This window comes from Mustelus asterias, chromosome 4 (genome assembly GCF_964213995.1).
Source record: "Mustelus asterias chromosome 4, sMusAst1.hap1.1, whole genome shotgun sequence".
NCBI lineage: Eukaryota > Metazoa > Chordata > Chondrichthyes > Carcharhiniformes > Triakidae > Mustelus > Mustelus asterias.
The window spans coordinates 144,001,869-144,024,377 of record NC_135804.1 but is presented as its reverse complement, the minus strand read 5'-3'; the positions used below and the strand labels follow the sequence as shown (position 1 = coordinate 144,024,377).

General features: G+C 46.1%; 1 protein-coding gene across 3 annotated transcripts in view; it reads right to left on the bottom strand.

Annotated features, from left to right (window-relative positions):
* The window catches only part of eda (ectodysplasin A), a 229,341-nt gene that overhangs the window by 14,049 nt on the left and 192,783 nt on the right, over positions 1-22,509 (bottom strand). For 2 of the 3 annotated variants that reach the window (XM_078211878.1, XM_078211880.1), the window contains exons 4-7: positions 21,872-22,051; positions 19,272-19,306; positions 16,916-16,967; positions 4,852-4,982 (exon numbers count right to left, since the gene is read on the bottom strand). In XM_078211878.1, coding sequence (XP_078068004.1) covers positions 4,852-4,982; positions 16,916-16,967; positions 19,272-19,306; positions 21,872-22,051 — 398 coding nt within the window. The remainder of the gene's footprint in view (positions 1-4,851; positions 4,983-16,915; positions 16,968-19,271; positions 19,307-21,871; positions 22,052-22,509) is intronic. The other variant, XM_078211879.1, reaches the window with a different exon arrangement.

The following is a 22,509-nucleotide window of genomic DNA, read 5'->3' as shown; positions in this document are numbered from 1 at the left end:
AGCTACCTTCTTTCAAACAACACATACCTTCAGCAAAGGTACAGTTTGAATTGTGTTTAGGTGACCTGCTGGAAGATCATTTTGATCCTTTTGAAGATGTTTCTGGATTCTGTCCAGTTTCTGATGGGGTCCAAGATCAGCACCATTGACAGGTGATCCGGGTAATGAGTTGGAAGTTGTTCCCCATTAGCCGCATTATTTTCATCACTAACTGCCTCCTATTCAAGGGGCATCTGTTTCTCATTTTAAAACATGAGCTTTAGTTTCTCCCTGCTCTCCAACAAAACAAGTGCAGTTCAGGCAAGCTGCTTAGGCTCCTCTATAAAAGAGGTCATTTCAGGAAGCCAGTTGAGTCATGGTTTTATGATCCATTGCAGTTTTACTGGGCACTTATATTGTGCTGTCCTCACAACAATAGTGTCTGCACTGCATAATTATCAGTCCAGTTACTTTGAGATTTAAGGGATGTGATTTTGCAATCTACAACTGCAAGTCTTGTTTATGAATGCATTGCTTATATCCTGTATCCTCATAAATCATAGAATCTCTACAGTGTAGAAGGAGGTCATTCAGCCCATCGAATCTGCACTGACCACAATCCCAGCCAGACCCTATCCCCGTAACCCCATGCATTTATCCTAGCGAGACCCCCTGACACTAAGGGGCAATTTAGTGTGGTCAATCAACCCAACCTGCACATCTTTGGACTGTGGGAGGAAACCGGAGCACCCGGAGGAAACCCACGCAGACACAGGGAGAACATGCAGACTCCGCACAGACAGTGACCCGAGCTGGGAATCGAACCCGGGTCCTTGGCCCTGTGAGGCAGCAGTGCTAACCACTATGCCACCATACCGTGCATATTCATATACAGTGTCCTGTACAATGGGTGCTGCTTCACAATTGTACGAAATGCACGTGGCTGTATTGTGTCAGCTTGGTTTTCAGTTCCAAGTTGAAGAGGTTCAGGTCCCACTTGAAGCTTGAGCACATTATTTAAATTGGCATTTTGCTCATTTTTAACCGAGTGTTGCATTGCGAGAGATGTTGGCTGGAATTTTCTGGCCGTTCACTGTAGCAGGACCAGAGAATCCCACCGGTGTGAATGGCTGGAAAATTCTGGCCATTACCTTTTGCACAAGGTGTTTTCCAAAGATTCACCTCTCAACATCAAAGATTCCAAGGCAGTTGTCATTTATAGATTCATAGAATCCCTACAGTGCAGAAGAAGGCCATTCGGCCCATCGAGCCTGTACTGACAACAATCCCACCCAGGCCCTATCCCCTTAGCCCCACATATTTACCCTGCTAGTCCCCCCGACACTAAGGGACAATTTATCATGACCAATCCACCTAACCTGCACATCTTTGGACTGTGGGAAGAAACCGGAGCACCCGGAGGAAACCCACGCAGACAGGGGGAGAACGTGCAAACTCAACACAGACAATGACCAGAGGCCAGAAATGAATCTGGGTCCCTGGCGCTATGAGGTAGCAGTGCTGACCACTGTGCCACCATGCCGCCTATGATTGACTCATTGTCAACCAACGATACAAAAGTTCGACAATCTAGTGATTTGTTCCTGGGCTGTTTGTGAGAACTTACCCTGTGTCAACTAACTGTCAAAGTGAACAATAGTGGCTGCATTTCAGTGGTAGCATCATGCTAATATTATTGAACTAGCCTGGACCAATGTTCTGGAGGCACAAGTTCAAATCCCACCATGAGTAACTGGGGATCTTAGATTCCGTTAACTAAATAAATCTGGAGTAATAACTTTGTGTCAATCGTGATAAGAATAGAAGAAATAGGAGGAAGAGTAGGCCATTCAGCCCTTTGACCATGCTCAATTATTCAAGGAGACCATGGTTGACCTTCTATTGCTACACCATTTCCCTGCATTATCCCCATATCTCCTGATGTTCTTAATGTGTACAAATCTATCAACCTCAGTCTTGAATGTACTCAATGATTAGAGCGTCCATAGAATCATAGAATCCCTACAGTGCAGAAGGAGGCCATTCAGCCCATCAAGTCTGCACTGACCACAATCCCATCCAGGCCCTATCACCATAGCCCCATGCACTTACCCTAGCTAATCTCCCTGACACTAAGGGGCAATCTAGCATGGCCAACCCATCTAACCCACACATCTTTGGACTGTGGGAGGAAACTGGAGTGCCCGGAGGAAACCCACGCAGACACGGGGAGAACGTGCAAACTCCACACAGACAGTGACCCGAGCCGGGAATCGAACCCGAATCCCTGGTGTTGAGAGGCAGCAGTGCTAACCACTGTGCTACTGTGCCACTCCTGGGGCAGGGAATTCCAAATATTTGCCACCCACTGCGTGAATAAATTCCATCTCATCTCAGTCCTAAATGGCCTGCCTCTTATTAAGAAGTGTGTCCACTGGTTCTCGACACCCCAGCCTAGGGAAACATCCTTCCTGCATCTACCCTGATGAACTCTAAGAATTCTGCATGTTTGAATGAAATCACTTGTCATTCTTCCGAACTGGAGAAGAAAGGACCAGTCATTTTAATCTTCTCTCGCAGGGTAAGCCCTGCACGCCACGAATTAATGTAATGATCCTTTATTAACCACTGCCTCTGTGGCAATAACTTATTTCCTTCAATAAGGGGACACAATGGGTGGAACTTCCCCATATTTTTTCCAGAGTGTCAGACTCTGACTGAAAACCAGTGCATGGGCGGCACGGTGGCACAGTGGTTAGCACCGATGTCTCACAGTGCCAGGGGCCTGGGTTCAATTCCTGGCTTGAGTCACTGTCTGTGCGGAATCTGCACGTTCTCCCTAAGTCTGCGTGGGTTTCCCACGGGTTCACCGGTTTCCTCCCACAGTCCAAAAACCGTGCTGATTGGGTGCATTGGCCATGCTAAATTCACCCTCAGTGTACCTGAATAGGCACTGGAGTGTGGCGACTAGGGGGTTTTCACAGTCTCTTCATTGCAGTGTTAATGTAAGCCTACTTGTGACACTAATAAATAAACTAAACTATCTCTCCAGTTGCACAGCTGAGTTTTTAGAACATATTTTCTGGCACTCTGAAAAAGGAGTGGGCGTGGTTTTCACCATCAGTCTGGTGGGGTGGGCCTGATAGAGATAGAGCTGGAAAGGCCGGCTCCACAGGGAACTCAGCGCCATTTTTAAAAGGTGCCCCGATCAGCATAGAAAGTAAATCCCCCTCCCCAGACCACCCCTTGCCAATGGACATGAAGAAACGCCCTGACAAGCTCCAGGCCCCACCTCCAACACAAGCAACGGGGATCTACTTGCCCCTCCTACCATAATGCCAACATTGCACCCCCCTCCACAACTACTGCAGACTCAGGGGCACTCTCTCCCCAACAGTGTTAACCTGTGCCAAGGGCAGTGTCAGGGCACGGCCAGGTAATGCCCCTCTTACCAGGGGCTATACGTACCTTGGTGCCCCCAGTGGGATAGAACATAGAATATAGAACAGTACAGCACAGAACAGGCCCTTCGGCCCACGATGTTGTGCCGAGCTTTATCTGAAACCAAGATCAAGCTATCCCACTCCATATCATCCTGGTGTGCTCCATGTGCCGATCCAATAACCGCTTAAATGTTCCTAAAGTGTCTGACTCCACTTTCACTGCAGGCAGTCCATTCCACACCCCAACCACTCTCTGCGTAAAGAACCTACCTCTGATATCCTTCCTATATCTCCCACCATGAACCCTATAGTTATGCCCCCTTGTAATAGCTCCATCCACCCGAGGAAATAGTCTTTGAATGTTCACTCTATCTATCCCCTTCATCATTTTATAAACCTCTATTAAGTCTCCCCTCAGCCTCCTCCGCTCCAGAGAGAACAGCCCTAGCTCCCTCAACCTTTCCTCATAAGACCTACCCTCCAAACCAGGCAGCATCCTGGTAAATCTCCTCTGCACTCTTTCCAGTGCTTCCACATCCTTCTTATAGTGAGGTGACCAGAACTGCACACAATATTCCAAATGTGGTCTCACCAAGGTCCTGTACAGTTGCAGCATAACCCCACGGCTCTTAAACTCCAACCCCCTGTTAATAAAAAGGCTAACACACTATAGGCCTTCTTCACAGCTCTATCCACTTGAGTGGCAATCTTTAGAGATTGATTTGGGTAGTCGGGGGGTGGGGGGATAAGTAGGTCGTGGATAAGTAGGTCAGTTATGTTGTGGGGGTGGTGCAATGTCTGTGGGGGCCACGGGAGAGGCATTATCTGACCCGGGAGTGATGTGGAAGGGGAGCGTTTTTCAATTTTCTTTTACTGCGCATGCGCAGATGGAGGCTCCAATCGGAGCTGTAGTGTTTTGGGTGCGATAAGCCCCGCCCACAGGCTTCTGCAGCGTGATTCAGATTCGCTGCTATTTTTTCAGGCAGAGTGCGTATGGGGGCGCCTGAGAACAGGTTACAAGTAAAATCTGGAACACTCCCAGATTCAACACTTAGAATCAAAATGGTACAATCGGGCCCTATGACGAGGTTAACGGATCTTTGCATGATCCGCTGCCCCTCCACCTGCTACGATTCCCGTGGCGGGCATGACAGGAAAATTCCCAATGAGAATAAATATGTTTTGTTGAATTCTTCTACAACTAAAAGTAGAAATTGGTGTGAAACACAACAGCCACCATCGGTCCGAAGTTGATGCATCTGACAAGATCTGATGTACTTATTCTGAATTGATCACAGCTCAGCCTTGAGGAGCTACTGATTTGGGCAGTTGGATAACAGAATTCCAGCAGTAACCACTCGTACACCCCTTCACGACCCACCTACCCCACGTCCCAGCAGCTAGTCATTAGGGACAAGACCGTACTCACTTCTACCTGACTATAGATGAAGTAGGTGCCATCCACGAGGACCTCCAGCTGTCCACTTCGGCTGTGCAACCGGAAGACCTTATGGCTCAGTGAAGATCGGACCCAGTCAGCCAGAACACCACCTATGAGATCTCAGCGTGAGAAGGGCAGTCATTCAATACATGGAAAATTATTCAGAGAAGTTCTGTAGCAAAAAGCACACAAACAGCTAACATTGCTATTGTTACACAAACCACACTATCGTTGGTCCCGACGATTGTAAAATGATAAGCAAAATCCCCTTATTGAAAATGCACATGCCCAACTCAATGAGTATCTTAACCTAATGCAATAACCCCAGTTTCAACATTAATACTCATTCCCCACATTCTTACCCAGGGCAGCACAGTGGCACAGTGGTTAGCCATGGTTAATGTGTGGGGTTATGGGGAGAGGGCCTGGATAAGATACACTGCAGAGGGTCGGTGCAGACTCAATGGATCCAATGGCCTCCTCTGGATGGTAGGGATTCTGTGGGAGGAGATGGCCTAGTGGTATTATCGCATGACTATTAATCCAGAAACTCAGCTCATGTTCTGGGGACTCAGGTTCGAATCCTGTGGTGGAATTTGAATTCAATAAAAAATATCTACTGATGACCATTGTCGATTGTTGGAAAAATCCGTCTGGTTCACTAATGTCCTTTAGGGAAGGAAATCTGCCATCCTTACCTGGTCTGGCCTACATGTGATTCCAGAGCCACAGCAATGTGGTTGACTCCCAAATGCCCTGCAAAAGGTAACTAGGGATGGGTAATAAATGCTGGCCAGCCAGCGATGGCCATGTCCCACAAATGAATAAAAAAAATAGCCAGTTATGAAATGTCCTCACTGCCAGGAGTTGAGAGAATTAAGTAATTCCTGCATTTGTTGAGAACGAGAAGACTTTACTTCTTTTGAGTCTAAGTTCGTAGAATCATTACAGTGCAGGAGTCCATTTGGCCCATCGCGTCTGCACAATCCCACCCAGGCCCTATCCCCGTAAAACCACACACATTTACCCCACTAATCCCTCTGATCCTCGCACCCTGGGACACTAAGGGGCAACTTAGCCAATGCATTTAACCTGTACATTTTTGGACTGTGGGAGGAGCACCCGGAGGAAACCCACACAGACAGGGGGAGAATGTGCAATCTCCACACAGACAGTGACCCAAGCCGGGAATTGAACCCAGGCCCCTGGAGTTGTGAGACAGCAGTGCTAACCACTGTGCCACCCTTGTTGGACATGAAAAGTTCCCTGAAGCAAAGTGAAGTGTGGTGTTGCTATGCATTGATTTTGCTTCATTTTCAACCTTTCCAATTGCTCGTTATAAACAGGCATGTAAAAATAATTTCTTGTTGCCTCCTTTAATAAATCAGATACGCCTAATAATTTTTACGGTTTGCTTTTCAAATAAAAGTTCAACCGTTATTAAATCTTGTACAAAAATGGATGAAGAATAAAGACAACTCCCTAAACTATTGTTAAACCTAATTTTCCAAAGACTAGTGGAAGCAGCAGTTCTTTGATAGTTTTTATTTTAGTCCGTTGGCAGATTAAAAGAAGAATGCTATTTGGGCTAAGGAAAAATAAACCATTTTCTATCATTATTAAAATTCTGTGGTTTGTTATGTTCATTTCAAATTGCCCTTAGGAATTGGAATAGATCAGCACAATTTAAACAGTCATCTGGCAAACAATTTGAAAACGCACTATTCTCACCCAATCTGCTCTTAGTTTGTCCACTTTTAATTAAATGGTTCTGAAAAGCCAATTTGTTCCATTGTGTTGCCAGGACAGTCCATGTGGCCAAGAATAGAATCAATGTCATTCTATAATGATTGTTATTTCAAGGTTTCTTTGTCAAGGCACAGAGGGTGGGATTTTACTGAAACTGTAAAATCCCGCCTGAGGTCAACTGATCTTTCCATGGTCCGCCCCTCGCCCGCTCCGATTCCTGTGGCGGCGGGGACGGTAAAATTACGACCATAGTATTTTTCCCAGGGAAAGGAAAACTAGAGGGCACAGGTTTAAGGTGAGAGGGGAAAGATTTTAAACGGGACCTGAGGGGCAACTTCTTCACGCAGAGGTGTGTATATGGAATGAGCTGCCAGAGAAAGTGGTTGAGCCAAGTACAAACAACAACATTTAAAAAGCATGTGGATAAGTACATGGATGGGAAAGGATTGGAGGGACATGGGCCAAACATGGGCAATTGGGACTAGCTGAGAGGGCGCCATGGTCGGCCCAGACTGGTTGGGTAGAAGGGCCTGTTTCCGTGCAGTATTGCTCGATGACTAATTGTTTGGGAATTATCCATTTCCAACGCAGGACTTGCATTCGTGCCTCAAAACCTCTTAAACTCAAATTTGATGACTAGGATCAGTCTGGCCAACAGTTCTCTCAGCTTGTTAGCTTAAAGAGCAGTACAGGCAGCCAGTAAATATTTAGGGTCTTTATTTTTGTGATGTCATTCATTCAGGAGTCACCTGCGAAGAGGAATTGCAAGGTCAGTTTAGTCATTGCGTTTTACAGCACAGAAAAAGGCCCTTCACCTCATCGTGTCCGTGCCAGTCATTAAGCACCTATCTATTCTAATCCCATTCTCTAGCACTTGGTCCACAGCCTTGTATGCTATGGTGCTTCAAGCGCTCATCCAAATGCTTCTTAAATGTCAGGGGTTCCCACCCTTTCAGATGGTGAGTTCCAGATTCCCACCACCCGCTGGATGAAAAAGCTTTCCCTCAAATCCCCTCTAAGGAAAGGTGGTGGCATAATGGTATCGTCACTGGACCAATAATTCAGAGACCCTCGGGGGGCCTGGGTTTGAATCCCACCCTGGCAGATGGTGAAATATGAATCAATGAAAAGAATCTGGAATTAAAAGTCAAATGATGACCATGATTTGATTATGATTTGATGACATGTTTTGATTATCGTAAAAACCCATCTGGTTCACTCATGTCCTTTAGGGAAGGAAATCTGCCGTCCTTACCCGGTCTGGCCTACATGTGACTCCAGAGCTGTGGCTTGTGTGGGCGGCACAGTGGTTAGTGCTGCTGCCTTCACAGTGCCAGGGATCCAGGTTCGATTCCCGGCTTGAGTCACTGTCTGTGTGGAGTTTGCACGTTCTCCCCTTTGTCTGCGTGGGTTTCCTCCGGGTGCTCCGGTTTCCTCCCACAGTCCGAAGATGTGAGCGTTGGGTGGATTGGTCATGCTAAATTGCCTCTTAGTGTCAGGGGGAATAGCTCGGGTAAATGCATGGGGTTATGGGAGAGGGTCTGGATGGTATTATGGTTGGTGCAGACTCGATGGGCCGAATGGCTTCCTTCTTCACTGTAGGATTCTATAACTCTTGAATGCCCTTGGGGATGGAAAATAAATGCTGGCCTAGCCAACGACACCCACATCCCATGAACGGATATAAAAGCATCTCCTGCCCCTGACCTTAAATCTGTGTCCCCGGGTTATAGACACTTTTACTAAGGGGAAAAGTTTCTTCCTTCTACCCTATCAAACTCCCTCATAATTATGTACGCCTCGATCAGGTCCCCCCTCAGCTTTCTTTGCTCGAAAGAAAACAACTCCATCCTCCCTTCATAGCATCACTTTAGCATCACCAAACAGCAATGGAATATAAAAATAGATGACAATGGAAACCTTCAACAAGACAGGCAGCATCTCTGGGAAGAGGAACAGAGTTAATGTTTGATGATAAATCAGCAACCTCAAACAGTTTCTCTGTCTCCACACATGCGGCCTGACTTGCACGATTTCTGGTGCTGCCAGTGTTTTTGCTTCTGTATTTTCCACTTGCTCCTGGATGGTATCCAGTTAAGTGGCTATTCAGCTTTTCCCCAGTAGATGTAGCACTTGTGACCAAATCACTGAATCCTTCACCAACGAGTTGCCAAGATTAATAATTCAATCAGGTTCACGGCATGTGTATCGTAGTCAGGTGCTCTTGGCAGGAAATGACTGCTCAATCACTTCAGAAAAATAATTTGTTCCGATTTCCAGAGCTGCAAAGCTCTTGCCTCGTCTCCCATACCCAGGGTTTGGAAACAGCAGTCTTTTGTGTTCTCCAGCTGCCAACATCAGGCAAACAAGATTATATAATGCGCATTCTGGCTGCCTGACATGCTTCAGACTTGCCCAAATCCCTCCCAGTGACTTTACTTTGCGTTTCGAAAATAGTCTTCAAAAGGGTGATTTCGGCAGTTGGAACTCTAAGTTAAGTTAAAGGGAATGAGTAACATCGGTGCAGTTTATCTAATTTGGATGGTAGTATTCCATTCCAATTTTTTTCCACACCCAGTGGTGCACTAAAGCAAACTGTTATCACTTTCCATGGCTAGTTATTCTTGGTGTGGAGATGCCGGCGTTGGACTGGGGTGAACACAGTAAGAGTTTTAACAACACCAGGTTAAAGTCCAACAGGTTTATTTGGTAGCAAATACCATTAGCTTTCGGAGCGCTGCTCCTTCGTCAGATGGAGTGGACATTTCCACTCCATCTGATGAAGGAGCAGCGCTCCGAAAGCTAATGGTATTTGCTACCAAATAAACCCGTTGGACTTTAACCTGGTGTTGTTAAAACTCTTACTGTAGTTATTCTTGGAACAGGGCGGCACAGTGGTTAGCACTGCTGCTTCACAGCGCCAGGGACCCGGGTTCGATTCCCGACTTAGGTCACTGTCTGTGCGGAGTCTACACGTTCGCCCGATGTCTGCTTGGGTTTCCTCCTGGTTCTCCAGTTTCCTCCCACATTCTGAAAGACGTGCTGGCTAAGTGATTTGGCCATACTAAATTCTCCCTCAGTGTACCCGAACAGGCGCCGGAATGTGGCGACTGGGGGATTTTCACAGTAAATTCATTGCAGTGTTAATGTAAGCCTACTTGTGACACTAATAAATAAAGTTTAAACTAGTCTGTCAGCAGTGGCTTATAGTTTGAGGGGCACCACACCACAACAAACATGGCTGACCAGGAGTCGCTCCCACTCTTACAGCCAGTCACTGGTGTGCTGGAAGGAATTTCAAGTTAACACATTCAAGGCCACATTATGAATGCACTTTACTTGGCCACCAGGCCCTGGGGCAGGACTTGAACCTGGAATTTCTGGCTCAAAGGCAGGGATGCTACACACTGCACCACAAGACCTTCACAGATGGTAGCATAAAAGCAGCAAACTTCACGCAATACTTGAATTGAAAAGGAATTTCTCTCTTAGAGGACTGGCTGTGTTGAAAAGCCTCACAGTTAAAAGAATGAAATAATGTTTACGTTTTAATAAATGGATTTGGCGTGAGAGCAAACGGTGTAATGAAATGGTCAGTGATGACTGGTGGCCAAGGGCAATCTTGCTTAGAACAATCAGAAACGAACAGAATCAGAATCAGAGATGCCGCAGGACTTGGACTGTCATAGAGACATAGAAACCCTACAGTACAGAAAGAGGCCATTCGGCCCATCGAGTCTGCACCGACCACAATCCCACCCAGGCCCTACTCCCATATCCCTACATATTTACCTACTAATCCCTCTAACCTATGCATCTCAGGACACTAAGGGCAATTTTTATCATGGCCAATCAACCTAACCCGCACATCTTTGGACTGTGGGAGGAAACCGGAGCACCCGGAGGAAACCCATGCAGACACGAGGAGAATGTGCAAACTCCACACAGACAGTGACCCAAGCCGGGAATCGAACCCAGGTCCCTGGAGCTGTGAAGCAGCAGTGCTAACCACTGTGCTACCGTGCCGCCCCACTGGACTTGGACTGTCAACTCTTACTGTTGGCTCCTGAGTTAATTTTGAAACTTATTATAAAAACCAAATGAACATTGCAACAGTCAGTTTAATCTTGGGGCCTAAATATGTTTTCAGAAATGTTAATCTGAGACCAAATTAACAAATCACCTGGACAATTCTGGATTAATTAAGGAAAGCTAGCATGGATTTGTTAAAGGCAAATCGTATTCAACCAACTTGGCTGAGTTCTTGATTAGGTAACCGAGAGAGTTGATGAGATTGATACGGTTGATGACTTCAGAAAGACAAACGCTACATAAATGGCTTGTCAGCAACGCTGAAGTCCAAACTTAACTGGACCATTTGGGTAGCACTGTGGCACAGCGGTTGGCACTGCTGCCTCACAGCGCCAGGGACCCGGGTACGATTCCCGGCTTGGGTCACTGTCTGTGTGGAGTCTGCACGTTCTCCCCATGTCTGTGTGAGTTTCCTCCGATGCTCTGATTTCCTCCCACAGTCTGAAAGACATGCTGGTTAGGTGCACTGGCCATGCTAAATTCTCCCTCAGTGTACCCGAACAGAGTGTGGTGATTAGGGGATTTTCACAGTAACTTAATTGCAGTGTTAATGTAAGCCTACTTGTGACACTAATAAATAAATAAATGAAAGTCAAATGGCTACTAGAGCAGGTCAGAGGCTGGGAATTCTGCGGCAAGTAATTCGCCACCTGACTCCCTAAAGCTTGTCCACCATCTACAATTCTGGAGTGTGATGGAATATTCTATGCTTGCCTGGATGAGTGCAGTTTCAACAACACTCAAGAAGCTCGACATCACCCAGGACAAAGCAGCCCACTTGATTGGCACCCCTCCAGCACCTTCAATATTCACTCCCTCCACCTCTGGTGCACAGTGGCAGAAATGTGTACCATCTAAAAAATGCACTGCAGCAACTTGTCAAGGCTCCTTCAGCAGCACCTTTCAAACCTGCGACCTCTACCAACTCGATGGACAAGGGTGGCAGATACATGGAAACACCTCCAACCTTGCCTGTTCACCTCCAATTCACGCATCATGCTGCTTTGGAACTATATCGCCGTTCATTCATAGCCACAGGGTCAAAATCTTAGAACTTCTTGCCTAATATCACTGTGGATGTGCCTGCATCAGATGGACCACAACAATCCAAGTAGGTAAATGGCCCCCACCTTGCCAACTAAGCTTGGATCCCAATAATGAATTCAAAAAAATTAAAAAGGGACATTGTCGGCATGGCTGAGTGGCAGAGATTGGCGGTGACTGGGTACGATGGGTATAGAGGGATATGGGCCAAATGCGGGTAATTGGGACTAGCTTAGGGTTTTAAAAAAAAGGGCGGCATGGACAGGTTGGGCTGAAGGGCCTGTTTCCATGTTGTAAACCTCTATGACTCTATGTGTGGGTTGACCCACAATGCCGGTAGGGAGGGAATTCCATGATTTTGACCCAGCGACCGCGAAGGAACCACCGTTTATATTTCCAAGTCAGGATGGTGAGTGGTTGGAGGGGAACTAGCAGGTGCTAGTGTTCCCATTTATCTGCTGCCCTTGTCCTTCTAGATGGAAGTGGTCGTGGGTTTGGAAGGTGCTGTCTAAGGATCTTTGGTGAATTGCTGCAGTGCATCTTGTAGATAGTAGACACTGCTGCTACTGAGCGTCGGTGGTGGAGGGATTGAATGTTGTGTAGATGTGGTGCCAATCAAACAGGCTGCTTATCCTGGATGGTGTCAAGCTTCTTGAGTGTTGTTGGAGCTGCACTCATCCAGGCAAGGGGGGAGTATTCCATCACACTTCTGACTTGTGCCTTGTAGATGGCAGATAGGCTTTGGGGAGTCAGGAGGTGAGTTACGCGCCACAGTATTCCTAGCCTCTGACCTGCTGTTGTAGCCACTGTGTTTATGCGGTGAGTCTAGTTGAGTTTCTGGTCAATGGTAACCCCAATGATGTAGACAGTGGGGGATTCAGTGATGATAACACTATTGAATATCAAGAGGTGCTGGTTAGAGTGTCTCTTACAGGGACACTCTTATCTCTTATAAGATTCTCAAGGGAGTCAAGTTGTGGCGGAATGGGAAGTCGATCATGGGCCTGCCCATCCAGAATTTGCTTATGATGGAGGTTGAAATGCGGTGGGTCTTGGTCCCAATGCCAACCCAACAAATTTTCAGACCTTCTTCCTCGCCTCTTACAGGGCAGAAGATTCCAGCCATTAGCACGGTTTCTCTCCCCATTGATGCTGCCAGACCTATGGAGTATTTTCAGCATTTTGTGTTTTGATTTCAGGTGTTTAGGATCAGTTGCATTTTGCTTTTGCCTCAGGCCTACAAGTCATACTTCACAATCTATCATCTCCACCCACTTCTCTCATCGCCACCCTTTTCAGTTATAATTGGATAATTAGTCAATGCAAGACTGCTTTATCATTTGTCAAAATTTATTTTTAAATGACACTTGTAAAGCATCCAGGCTTAAAGTCCGGTTATTGAATGAGATTCTATCCAAACCACTTATACCAGTTGCAATGAAAATTTGTTACACTACCTGACCAGCCATTGCCTGCTTCAGAGAGATTATCTTGTCATCAGATCATCAGATGCCTTTTGTCATTAGATGTTAATGCAACTCAAATACGTGCAGCTACTGGAAATTTCAATCCAGATTTTGGAAAAAACATGTTGACAAGAGGAGTACTATTAATTGAAAGTATTTCCAAGTTCAGTATTCAGACGACAGGCTCTTTGCAAGAACTTGTATTTTTATAGCATCTTTAACGCTGGTAAAATGTCACTGAAGTGCTTCACAGAGTGCAATCAGAAATGGACAAAGATCCAAAGAAGCAGGGATGAAGTGGTGTAAGCGAAAAGTTTATCTGTCGAGAGATCGAGAAGGCTGGCGCCAGGAATTAATTCAGACATGAGAATGCAAACATCAAATTGAAAGCTTTAGGGGGGAATCGAGTGCCGAGGCTGAAATGGGGCCTGGTGCGGGTGAGAAACAGGGAGCAGAGTTTAGAGTGAGGAGATTTTTATGGAGGTTGGATGATGGCAGACTGATCAGGGGAGCATTGAATTAGTTGCTTCTGGAGGTGATAAAGGCACGGTTAAAGTTTCAACAGCAGATTGGCAGAGGCAGTGTGGAAACGAGCAATGTTACAGAGTTAAATGTCCGTTCCATTTTTAACAGAGAGTGCATCGGGGTGGAAGCTCAGCTTGGGCCCAAGCAGATGTAGAAAAATAGAAATGTAGAAATTGGGAGCTGGAGTCGGCCATTCGGCCCTTCATGCTTGCTCCACCATTCATTATCATCACGGCTGATCATCCAACTCAATAGCCTGATCCCACTTTCCCACCATATCCATTGATCCCCTTCATCCCAAGAGCTATATCTAACTCCTTGAAAACACACAATGTTTTGGCCTCAACTGCTTTCTGTGATAGTGAATTCCACTCTCCGGGGAAGCTATTTCTCCTCATTTCATTCCTAAATGGTTTATCGCATATCCTTAGATTACGACCCTGGTTCTGGCCACTCTCACCATCAGGAACATCCTACCCTGTCTAGTCCTGTTGGAATTTTGTAGGTTTCTATGAGTTCTCCCCCCATTCTTCTAATTATTCGAATATAATTCTAACTGACTCAAACTCTCCTCATACGTCAGTCCTGCCACCCCAGGAAATGTCTGGTAAAACTTCTCTGCACTCCCTCGATAGCAAGAACCTTCTCAAATAAGGAGACCAAAACTGCGCACAATATTCCAGGTGTGGCTTCACGAAGGCCTGGTGTGATTGCAACAACACATCCCTGCTCCTGTACTCGAATCCTCTTGCTATGAAGGCCAACATACCATTTGCCTTCTTTACCGCCTGCTGCATCTGCATGCTTACCTTCAGCGACTGATGTATGAAGACACTCAGGTCTCATTGCACAGTCCCCTCTCTTAATCTATAGCTATTCAAGTTAATAATCTGTTTCCCTGCTTTTGCTCCAAAGTGGATGATCTCACATTTATCCACATTATACTGTATCTGCCATGCATTTGCCCATTCACTCAGCTTGTCCAAATCACACTGAAGCATCTCTGCATCCTCCTCACAGCTCACCCTCCCACCCAACTTTGTGTCATCTGTAAATTTAGAGATTTTTGCCAGGATTTTCCAGAGATAATGGATGGAATTTTCTGGCTATTCATGCCAGCGTGATTCTCTGGTCCCTCTGCAGTGAATGGCGATCTGGTTGAGGGCCAAATTCTTTGTCCTTGCTGACAACGGGGGCGGGGCATAAACGGCAAAAAAACGGCAAAAAAGGCATTTACATTTAGCAAAGAAAGGAAACGTTTGTCTCCATTGCCCTGGCCTCAATTTAGACCCAGTTCCCAGACAGAAGAGATTGTGTTACGTTACCACACACTCAGTTCCCAGTGTGTCAGATTTTATGGAAGACCATCCCTGTGTCATAGCTGGATGAGTGTGTGTGTGTTACAAGGCTTTAATGCAACATTGAGGAAGACAGGCACGAATTCATCGTAAACTGTGACAAGTCTTGAGTAAATTTATTAGTGTCAGATAAATTAGACTGTGCCAATGAAAAATACTCCCAATAATCTGATTTTCTGGATTATTTTGTACTTTGGCGGCATGGTGGCACAGTGGTTAGCACTGCTGCCTCACAGCGCCAGAGACCTGGGTTCGATTCCCGGCTTGGGTCACTGTCTGTGCTGAGACTGCACGTTCTCCCCGTGTCTGCATGGGTTTCTTCCAGGTGCTGTGGTTTCCTCACACAGTCTGAAAAACGTGCTGATTAGGTGCATTGGCCGTGCTAAATTCTCCCTCAGTGTACCCGAACAGACACCGGAGTGTGGTGACTACGGGATTTTCACAGTAACTTCATTGCAGTGTTAATGTAAGGCTACCTGTGACACTAATAATTCAACTTAAACTTTCAAGTTATTAATAACAGCATATCGTATTCTGCGCGTTATAAATAAAGGGCCAGCGTTCAAAAGCAAGGAAGTTAGAGTGAACTTTATCGATTGCTGGTTTGGTTACAAGTGGAGTATTGTATCCAATTGTGGGCACCACACTTTAGGAGGGATGTGAAGGTCTTTGCGAGGCTGCAGAAGAGATCTACAAGGATGGGTCCAGGGATGAGGAACTACGTGGGCAGATTGGAGAAGCTGAGGTTGTTTGCATTGGAATAGAGAAAATCAAAAGGGGATTTAATCATAGAAACCCTACAGTGCAGAAAGAAGCCATTTGGCCCATTGAGTCTGTACCGACCACAATCCCACCCAGGCCCTACCCCCATATTCCTACATATTTACCCACTAATCCCTCTAACCCACGCATCTCAGGACACTAAGGGGCAATTTTAGTATGGCCAATCAACCTAACCCACACATCTTTAGACTGTGGGAGGAAACCGGAGCACCCGGAGGAAACCCACGCAGACACAAGGAGAATGCGCAAACTCCACAGTGACCCAAGCCGGCAATCGAACCCAGGTCCCTGGAGCTGTGAAGCAGCAGTACTAACCACTGTGCTACCGTGCCGCCCAGCTAATGGAGCTATTCATAATCGTAAAATCATAATCATAGAATCCCTACAGTGCAGAAAGAGGCCGAATGGCCCATCAAGCCTGCACTGACAACGATTTCACATATTTACCTTAGCTAGTCCCCCTGACAACTTACCCTGGCCAGTCCAACTAACCCGCATATCTTTCGACTGTGGGAGGAAACCGGATCACCCAAAGGAAAGATACGCAGTCACGGGGAGAATGTGCAAACTCTACACAGACAGTGACCCGAGGCTGGAATTGCACCCGGGCCCCTGGCGCTAACCACTGCGCCACCGTGCTGAGTAGAGGGGAGAGAGAGGAACTGATCCCATTGTTAGTAGGACCAAGAACCAACGAGAGGACAAATGTCTAAGGTGAATGGCAAAAGAACCAGAGGAGAGATGAGGGAAAAATGTTTTTATGAGGTGAGCAGATATAATCTGGAATGTACCACCTGAAAAACTGGCAGGGCTGTGAGGAAACACTTAACCAGTGGGACGAGATAAATCATTCATGGAGAGGAGGAACAAGGAGTCAACAAGCAGAATGGCCCCCTTCTGTGCTGTAACCATTCTATGGTAAGATACTTGGATTCCACTTATCATGCAAAAAGATCGTTGGTAACTTTGCATAGCACTACACTGGCAGTTTATACAATATTATGAAGATTTTAATTTCTTGAATTTAAATCTTACCTTGTTTTACTTGAATGACTGAGTCATGACCCTGGAGGTGAACGACTGCCATCTGCAAGCAACAATTCAAATGTTACACGTGGAATAGCAAAGCAGGAAATCACAGAATCGTTACTGTGCAGCCGGAGGCCATTCAGCCCACCGTGTCTACACTGGCTGTCATCCACCCAGAACAACAGCACAAGGTTCTTGAACTGAGACTTTGAAAAATAAAATAATTGAACAGTAAAATTACCACAAAAGAAAACGCACTAATTAGTACTGTTAACTTGTCTTCCCCAAATCTAAAACGGACGTGCATTCAAATGCTAAGCAGTCACCCAGTCTGCATTCAGTCTCTGCAATACAGAGGAGGTCGCGTTGGGAACAATATTATATTTTAACATTTTCTCTCTCCACAAATGCTGCAAGAACTGTTGCACGGGTGACACAGAGGCTCGCACCGCTGCCTCATAGCCCCAGGTACCCGGGTCCAATTCCCGTCTTGGGTGACTGCCTGTGCGGAGTTTGCACATTGTCTGCGTGGATTTCCTGCAGGTGCTCCGGTTTCCTCCCATATTCCAAAGATGTGAGGTGGATTGTTGGATGTGTGGGTTGCGGGGATGGGGTGGAGGGGAAGGACTGGATGGGATGCTCTTTCTGAGAATCAGTGCAGACACAATCCAAAGATGTGTAGGTTAGGTGCATCGGCCATGCTAAATTGCCCCTTAGTGTCTTGGGATACGTAGGCTGGAGGGATTAGTGGGGTAAATATGTGGGGTTATGGGGATAGGGCTTAGGTTGTTGGTGCAGACTCAATGGGTCGAATGGCCTATTTCTGCACTGTAGGGTCAATGATTCTATGACACGATGGGCTGTATGGCCTCTTTCTGTCAGGATTCTACGGTTCCTCATTCAAAACCTCTGAACACCTGGAAACAGTCTACTTCTACCCTTCATAATTTTATAAGTGATGAAAGCACCGCATAAACTACATTCTTGCAACAACAAAGAGAGACTCATTTCTTTCACGTTTTGCTTCAGATCTGTTTTCCCTTCACATTGCAGTGAACCTGCACCATGTTCATGTCTGTCTGAATGAATGTAGAATTCCTCATGATATTGATTGGATTCTGGCACGATTGATGGCAAGGACCAATCATATTGGACAAGGGACATAATGCGAGGAATTAAAAAGGAGTTGTAACTGCTGGTTGAAGCACTTCAGATAAACTTGAGCAAGATCTCAATGACTGAAAATCCTGGAACTCAATTTGTTCGATTTGGAAATTAGCAGCTGCCGGACCACTGACTTCCAACAAATTTATTTTTCTTTAGAGGGCGCGGTCTTTCCCACCTGCTGTGCCTCCCCGCTGCTCCCCTACCCAGGGCATGAACCACTGACTGCCAAGATAATTGACAGAGTGTGAAAAGATTGCCCGGGGTAGCCCGCTGGAAAAACCGGAGTGGGGCACAGTGGTTAGCACTGCTGCCTCACAGCGCCAGGGACCCGGGTTCACTTCCGGCCTCGGGTCACTGTCCATGTGGAGTTTGCACATTCTCGCCATGTCTGCGTGGGTTTCCTCTGGGTGCTCCGGTTTCCTCCCACAGCCCAAAGATGTGCGGGTTAGGTTGATTGGCCATGCTAAATTGACCCTAATGTCAGAGGGATTAGCAGGATAAATATGTGGGGTTATGGGGATAGGGCCTGGGTGGGATTGTGGTCGATGCAGACTCGATGGGCTGAATGGCCTCCTTCTGCACTGTAGGGATTCGATGATTCTATGAAACACTCCAATTTTCAGACTTAGAGGGGGCAAACTGGTAAGATCGGGCAAGAGGCAGGAAACTGGGTTCACGCCCAGCTTCTCGCCTCTCGCGACATTATCAGCCCTGTGCTGCTGGCGTAATCAGCCTTACACTTTATTAAATATTAATGGCCTAATTTTAATATCATTTGTCACTCCCTGTCGCAACTGTCCGGCTTCACTTGCCTTAACGACTCCGCTGTTGGAGGTCCTCACCGTGTACACTTGTACACAGTGCACTGGGAGATTGGAGCACATGTGCAACAGCGCCCCCTAGCAATCTGTAGCTGGCTTCCTGGCGTTCGTAGGCTCTGCCCACTCCACCTACTGGCGAGAATCACATTTGGCCTCATTTTGTTTTCTTAAATGCCATATGTCTGGGAGTTTGTCCAATAAATGGACATGATTCTCTTTTACTTTCACACTTGTTCGGCACTCAGAATATTTTTGATACGATCACCCCAGAATTATTTTGGGAAGATCACCTCATTGTCCATAACCAAAACTAAAGGAGATGACATTTATAATTAAACATGCATGACAATGTTGTGGTAACATTGTGCACTTACTGGGGGCCGACTGTCTGCAGCTTTGTCTGAAGTACCTGAAAAAGAAAGTATTTGGCAATTAAAAAATACCTTTGAATCAGCGATATAGATTATTATGGACAGTGTTATAGAGTTTTCACATTACTACTGGGGAGGCATTTAACCACACCCCCCCCTCCCCCTCCCTCCATCTAGGTCGAAAGCCAGCTTTTAAGCAGTTTATATCCACTGAGTGACTTAACTGCTAATCCAATTTTTGCCGCCACTTCTGGACAGACTTTCTTGCAATATTCAGACCAGGGTCTGATGAAGATATGGGGACCTGACTGAGGAAAAGATCTGTCAGAGGAACAGCAGGAGCAGAAACGACTACTCAATTTGGGTTCTATATTCTCTTTAAACTTCCCAAGAGAGGCCAAGAGTAGCAGAATTCCTCCTCTCGGACTGGTTTTGAAAATCTAGGCCTCTCCTGCCTTGAACATTCCTTTCTGCCTCCTTCTCCACTGCGAGACACCTCCCTGTTCCGTCACCTATCAAAGTACCAGTGTTCTGCGGGCTGAAGGCCATTCTTCCTGCTAACCCTGACCCAATGCCACCCAATGCCAGAGCCATATTAACAAGGCCAGGTGGTTAAGAATAGTTACCTTATTCAGCTGAAAATTTATAGCTGGAAGAAAAACATGTTACTTTGCATTAAAGTGCAAAATAAAACACAAGTTCAATTCGTAGGCTTTAAAAAGTAATTTCATGAGCTGGGATTTTTGACATATGCTATGTGGTGTGACTGGTGAATATTGCAAGAAAGCTGTAGGTGCGTTTCCGGGTGATGTAAATCCATGACGCGATCATCCCCTCCTCTCATCAACGGCCGGCCGTGATTCCGGCCATCGAATGTCAGAAATGTAATTATAATGAGTTTGCATCTCATTATTGTGGCCAAAGTTGGAAGGCTTCCCCCACATCAAATTTAAATTTTGATTTATTATAGTCACATGTATTAGAATGCAGTGAAAAGTATTGTTTCTTGCGCGCTATACAGGCAAAGCATGGTGTTCATAGAGAAGGAAAGGAGAGAGTGCAGAATGTAGTGTTACAGTCATAGCTAGAGTGTAGAGAAAGATCAACTTAGTGCGAGGTAGGTCCACTCAAAAGTCTGATGGCAGCAGGGAAGAAGCTGTTCGTGATGGTGTAGTATGGAAGCAGTTGGTATGTGATCTCAGACGTTTATATCTTTTTCCCAATGGAAGAAGGTGAAAGAGAGCATGACTGGGGTGCAAGAGGTCCTTAATTATGCCGGCTGCTTTTCCGAGGCAGCGGGAAGTGTAGACAGAGTCAATGGATGGAAGGCTGGTTCGCGTGATGGAATGGGCTACATTCTCGACCCTTTGTAGTTTTTTGCGCTCTTGGGCAGAGCAGGAGCCATACCAAGCTGTGATACAGCCAGAAAGAATGCTTTCTATGGTGCATCTGTAAAAGGTGGTGAGAGCCGTAGCTGACATGCCAAATTTCGTTAGTATTCTGAGACAGTAGAGGTGTTGGTGGGCTTTCTTAACTATGGTGTCGGCATGGGGGGACCAGGACAGGTTGTTGATGATCTGGACACCTAGAAACGTGCAGCTCTCGACCAGTTCTACTTCATCCCCATTGATGTAGACAGGGGCATGTCCTCCACTACGCTTCCTAAAGTCAATAACTATCTGCTTCATTTTGTTGACATTGAGGGAGAGATTATTGAATCCCATTGCTGCCACGCTTTCGGAATGGCATAGTTCACAGCTGTCAGTGAAAGGCAAGCACCTGGCATCCTGAATTTTGAGGAAAACTTTTCCCACAAGTGTCCCTCACAATCTGACGCAAGGAGTCGAGCCTTTCTTTGCATCCCATTAGCGGGATGCATATCAGTTTCGTGCCAGCTTCCTGATTAGCCATGGTGGGTGCCAACAGAAGGTCCTCCCATTCGGGGAGGCACTTTCTGCTCCAATTAACTCACCTGATTATTGAGAAATATGGTCACACATATACTTATTACCAATTATCATTTTTCCATCGTACTCTTTGGAGATATATGCATCCTTTCTCAGGTTTCTTAGACTTATGTCAAGATGCAACCAAGAAAAAAATTCAGGTTTAAACCTTGTTGGTGCTATTGACAAGGAGTATTCTAACATTCTTCCCATGATGTGGAGATGTGGCGTTGGACTGGGGTGGGCACAGTAAGAAGTCTCACAGCACCAGGTTAAAGTCCAACAGGTTTATTTGGTACCACGAGCTTTTGGAGCACTGCTCCTTCATCACGTGATGTAACATTCCTCCCAGTTGTAAAATAAGAAGATGGAGGTGAAGAGGGTAGTAGGTTTGAACGGCGCTCGAAGAAATTCCCTCACTTTTTAACAAGTTTTCTTTTGGAAAGATGCTGCTCATTTTCGAGAAAGTGATCTACTCAGAAATCTGGTGAAGTGCTGCTTTGGTTCAGCTGAAAGTACATTTTCAGATTGGGGGGAGAAAAAGAACAATGTTAAGAGAGAGAGAGGGCAATGTACGAAGTACTAAGCCCCTCATCATGTTACATGCCATCTGATGGACCATAAATGATCATTCACACCAAACTAATGCCCACTTACCTGGTGGCCCCGGGGGCCCTGGAGGACCTGGCTGGCCAGGTGGACCAGGTGGCCCAGGTGCTGCCAACACGGCTGTGCCTGGTATGCCAGGGATTCCTGGGATTCCTGGAGGGCCTTGGGGTCCAGGTGGGCCTGGAGGGCCCTGGGGGCCTTGTGGACCAGGTGGACCCATTTTTTTGCCTGTAAAGTAAATCACAGAGTTACATCGAAGATCAAATACCAGGAAGGCATGCGAGGTCATGTGAGTTATTAGCAAGTAGACTCAAAGTTATTTAGTTGAATTAGAAAAGCATCAATGGGATCTTGCTTCTGGTAACAATGATGTGGCTTTGTTAATGGTAGGCTTTTGCACTAAATGCTTCAAATCAAGCAAGAATCACCCCTCAGATATTTGGTAAAGTGACTGAAAAGCTATTAGCTATGTCATTTTGAAACTACATTCAAGATAAGGATTCCGTTGAAGATTACTTTCTTTTTATTTTGATGAGTTGATAAAAAGTCCAGTTTTTGGGCTTTGGGAAGAGGTGACATTCAGCAAACCTCAACTGAAATGGAACCAATGTTACACATTGATATACCCCCCACCATGAGTCCCATGAGTGAATGTCTTGTACCAATTTTGAGAGGATCGTTAGGGC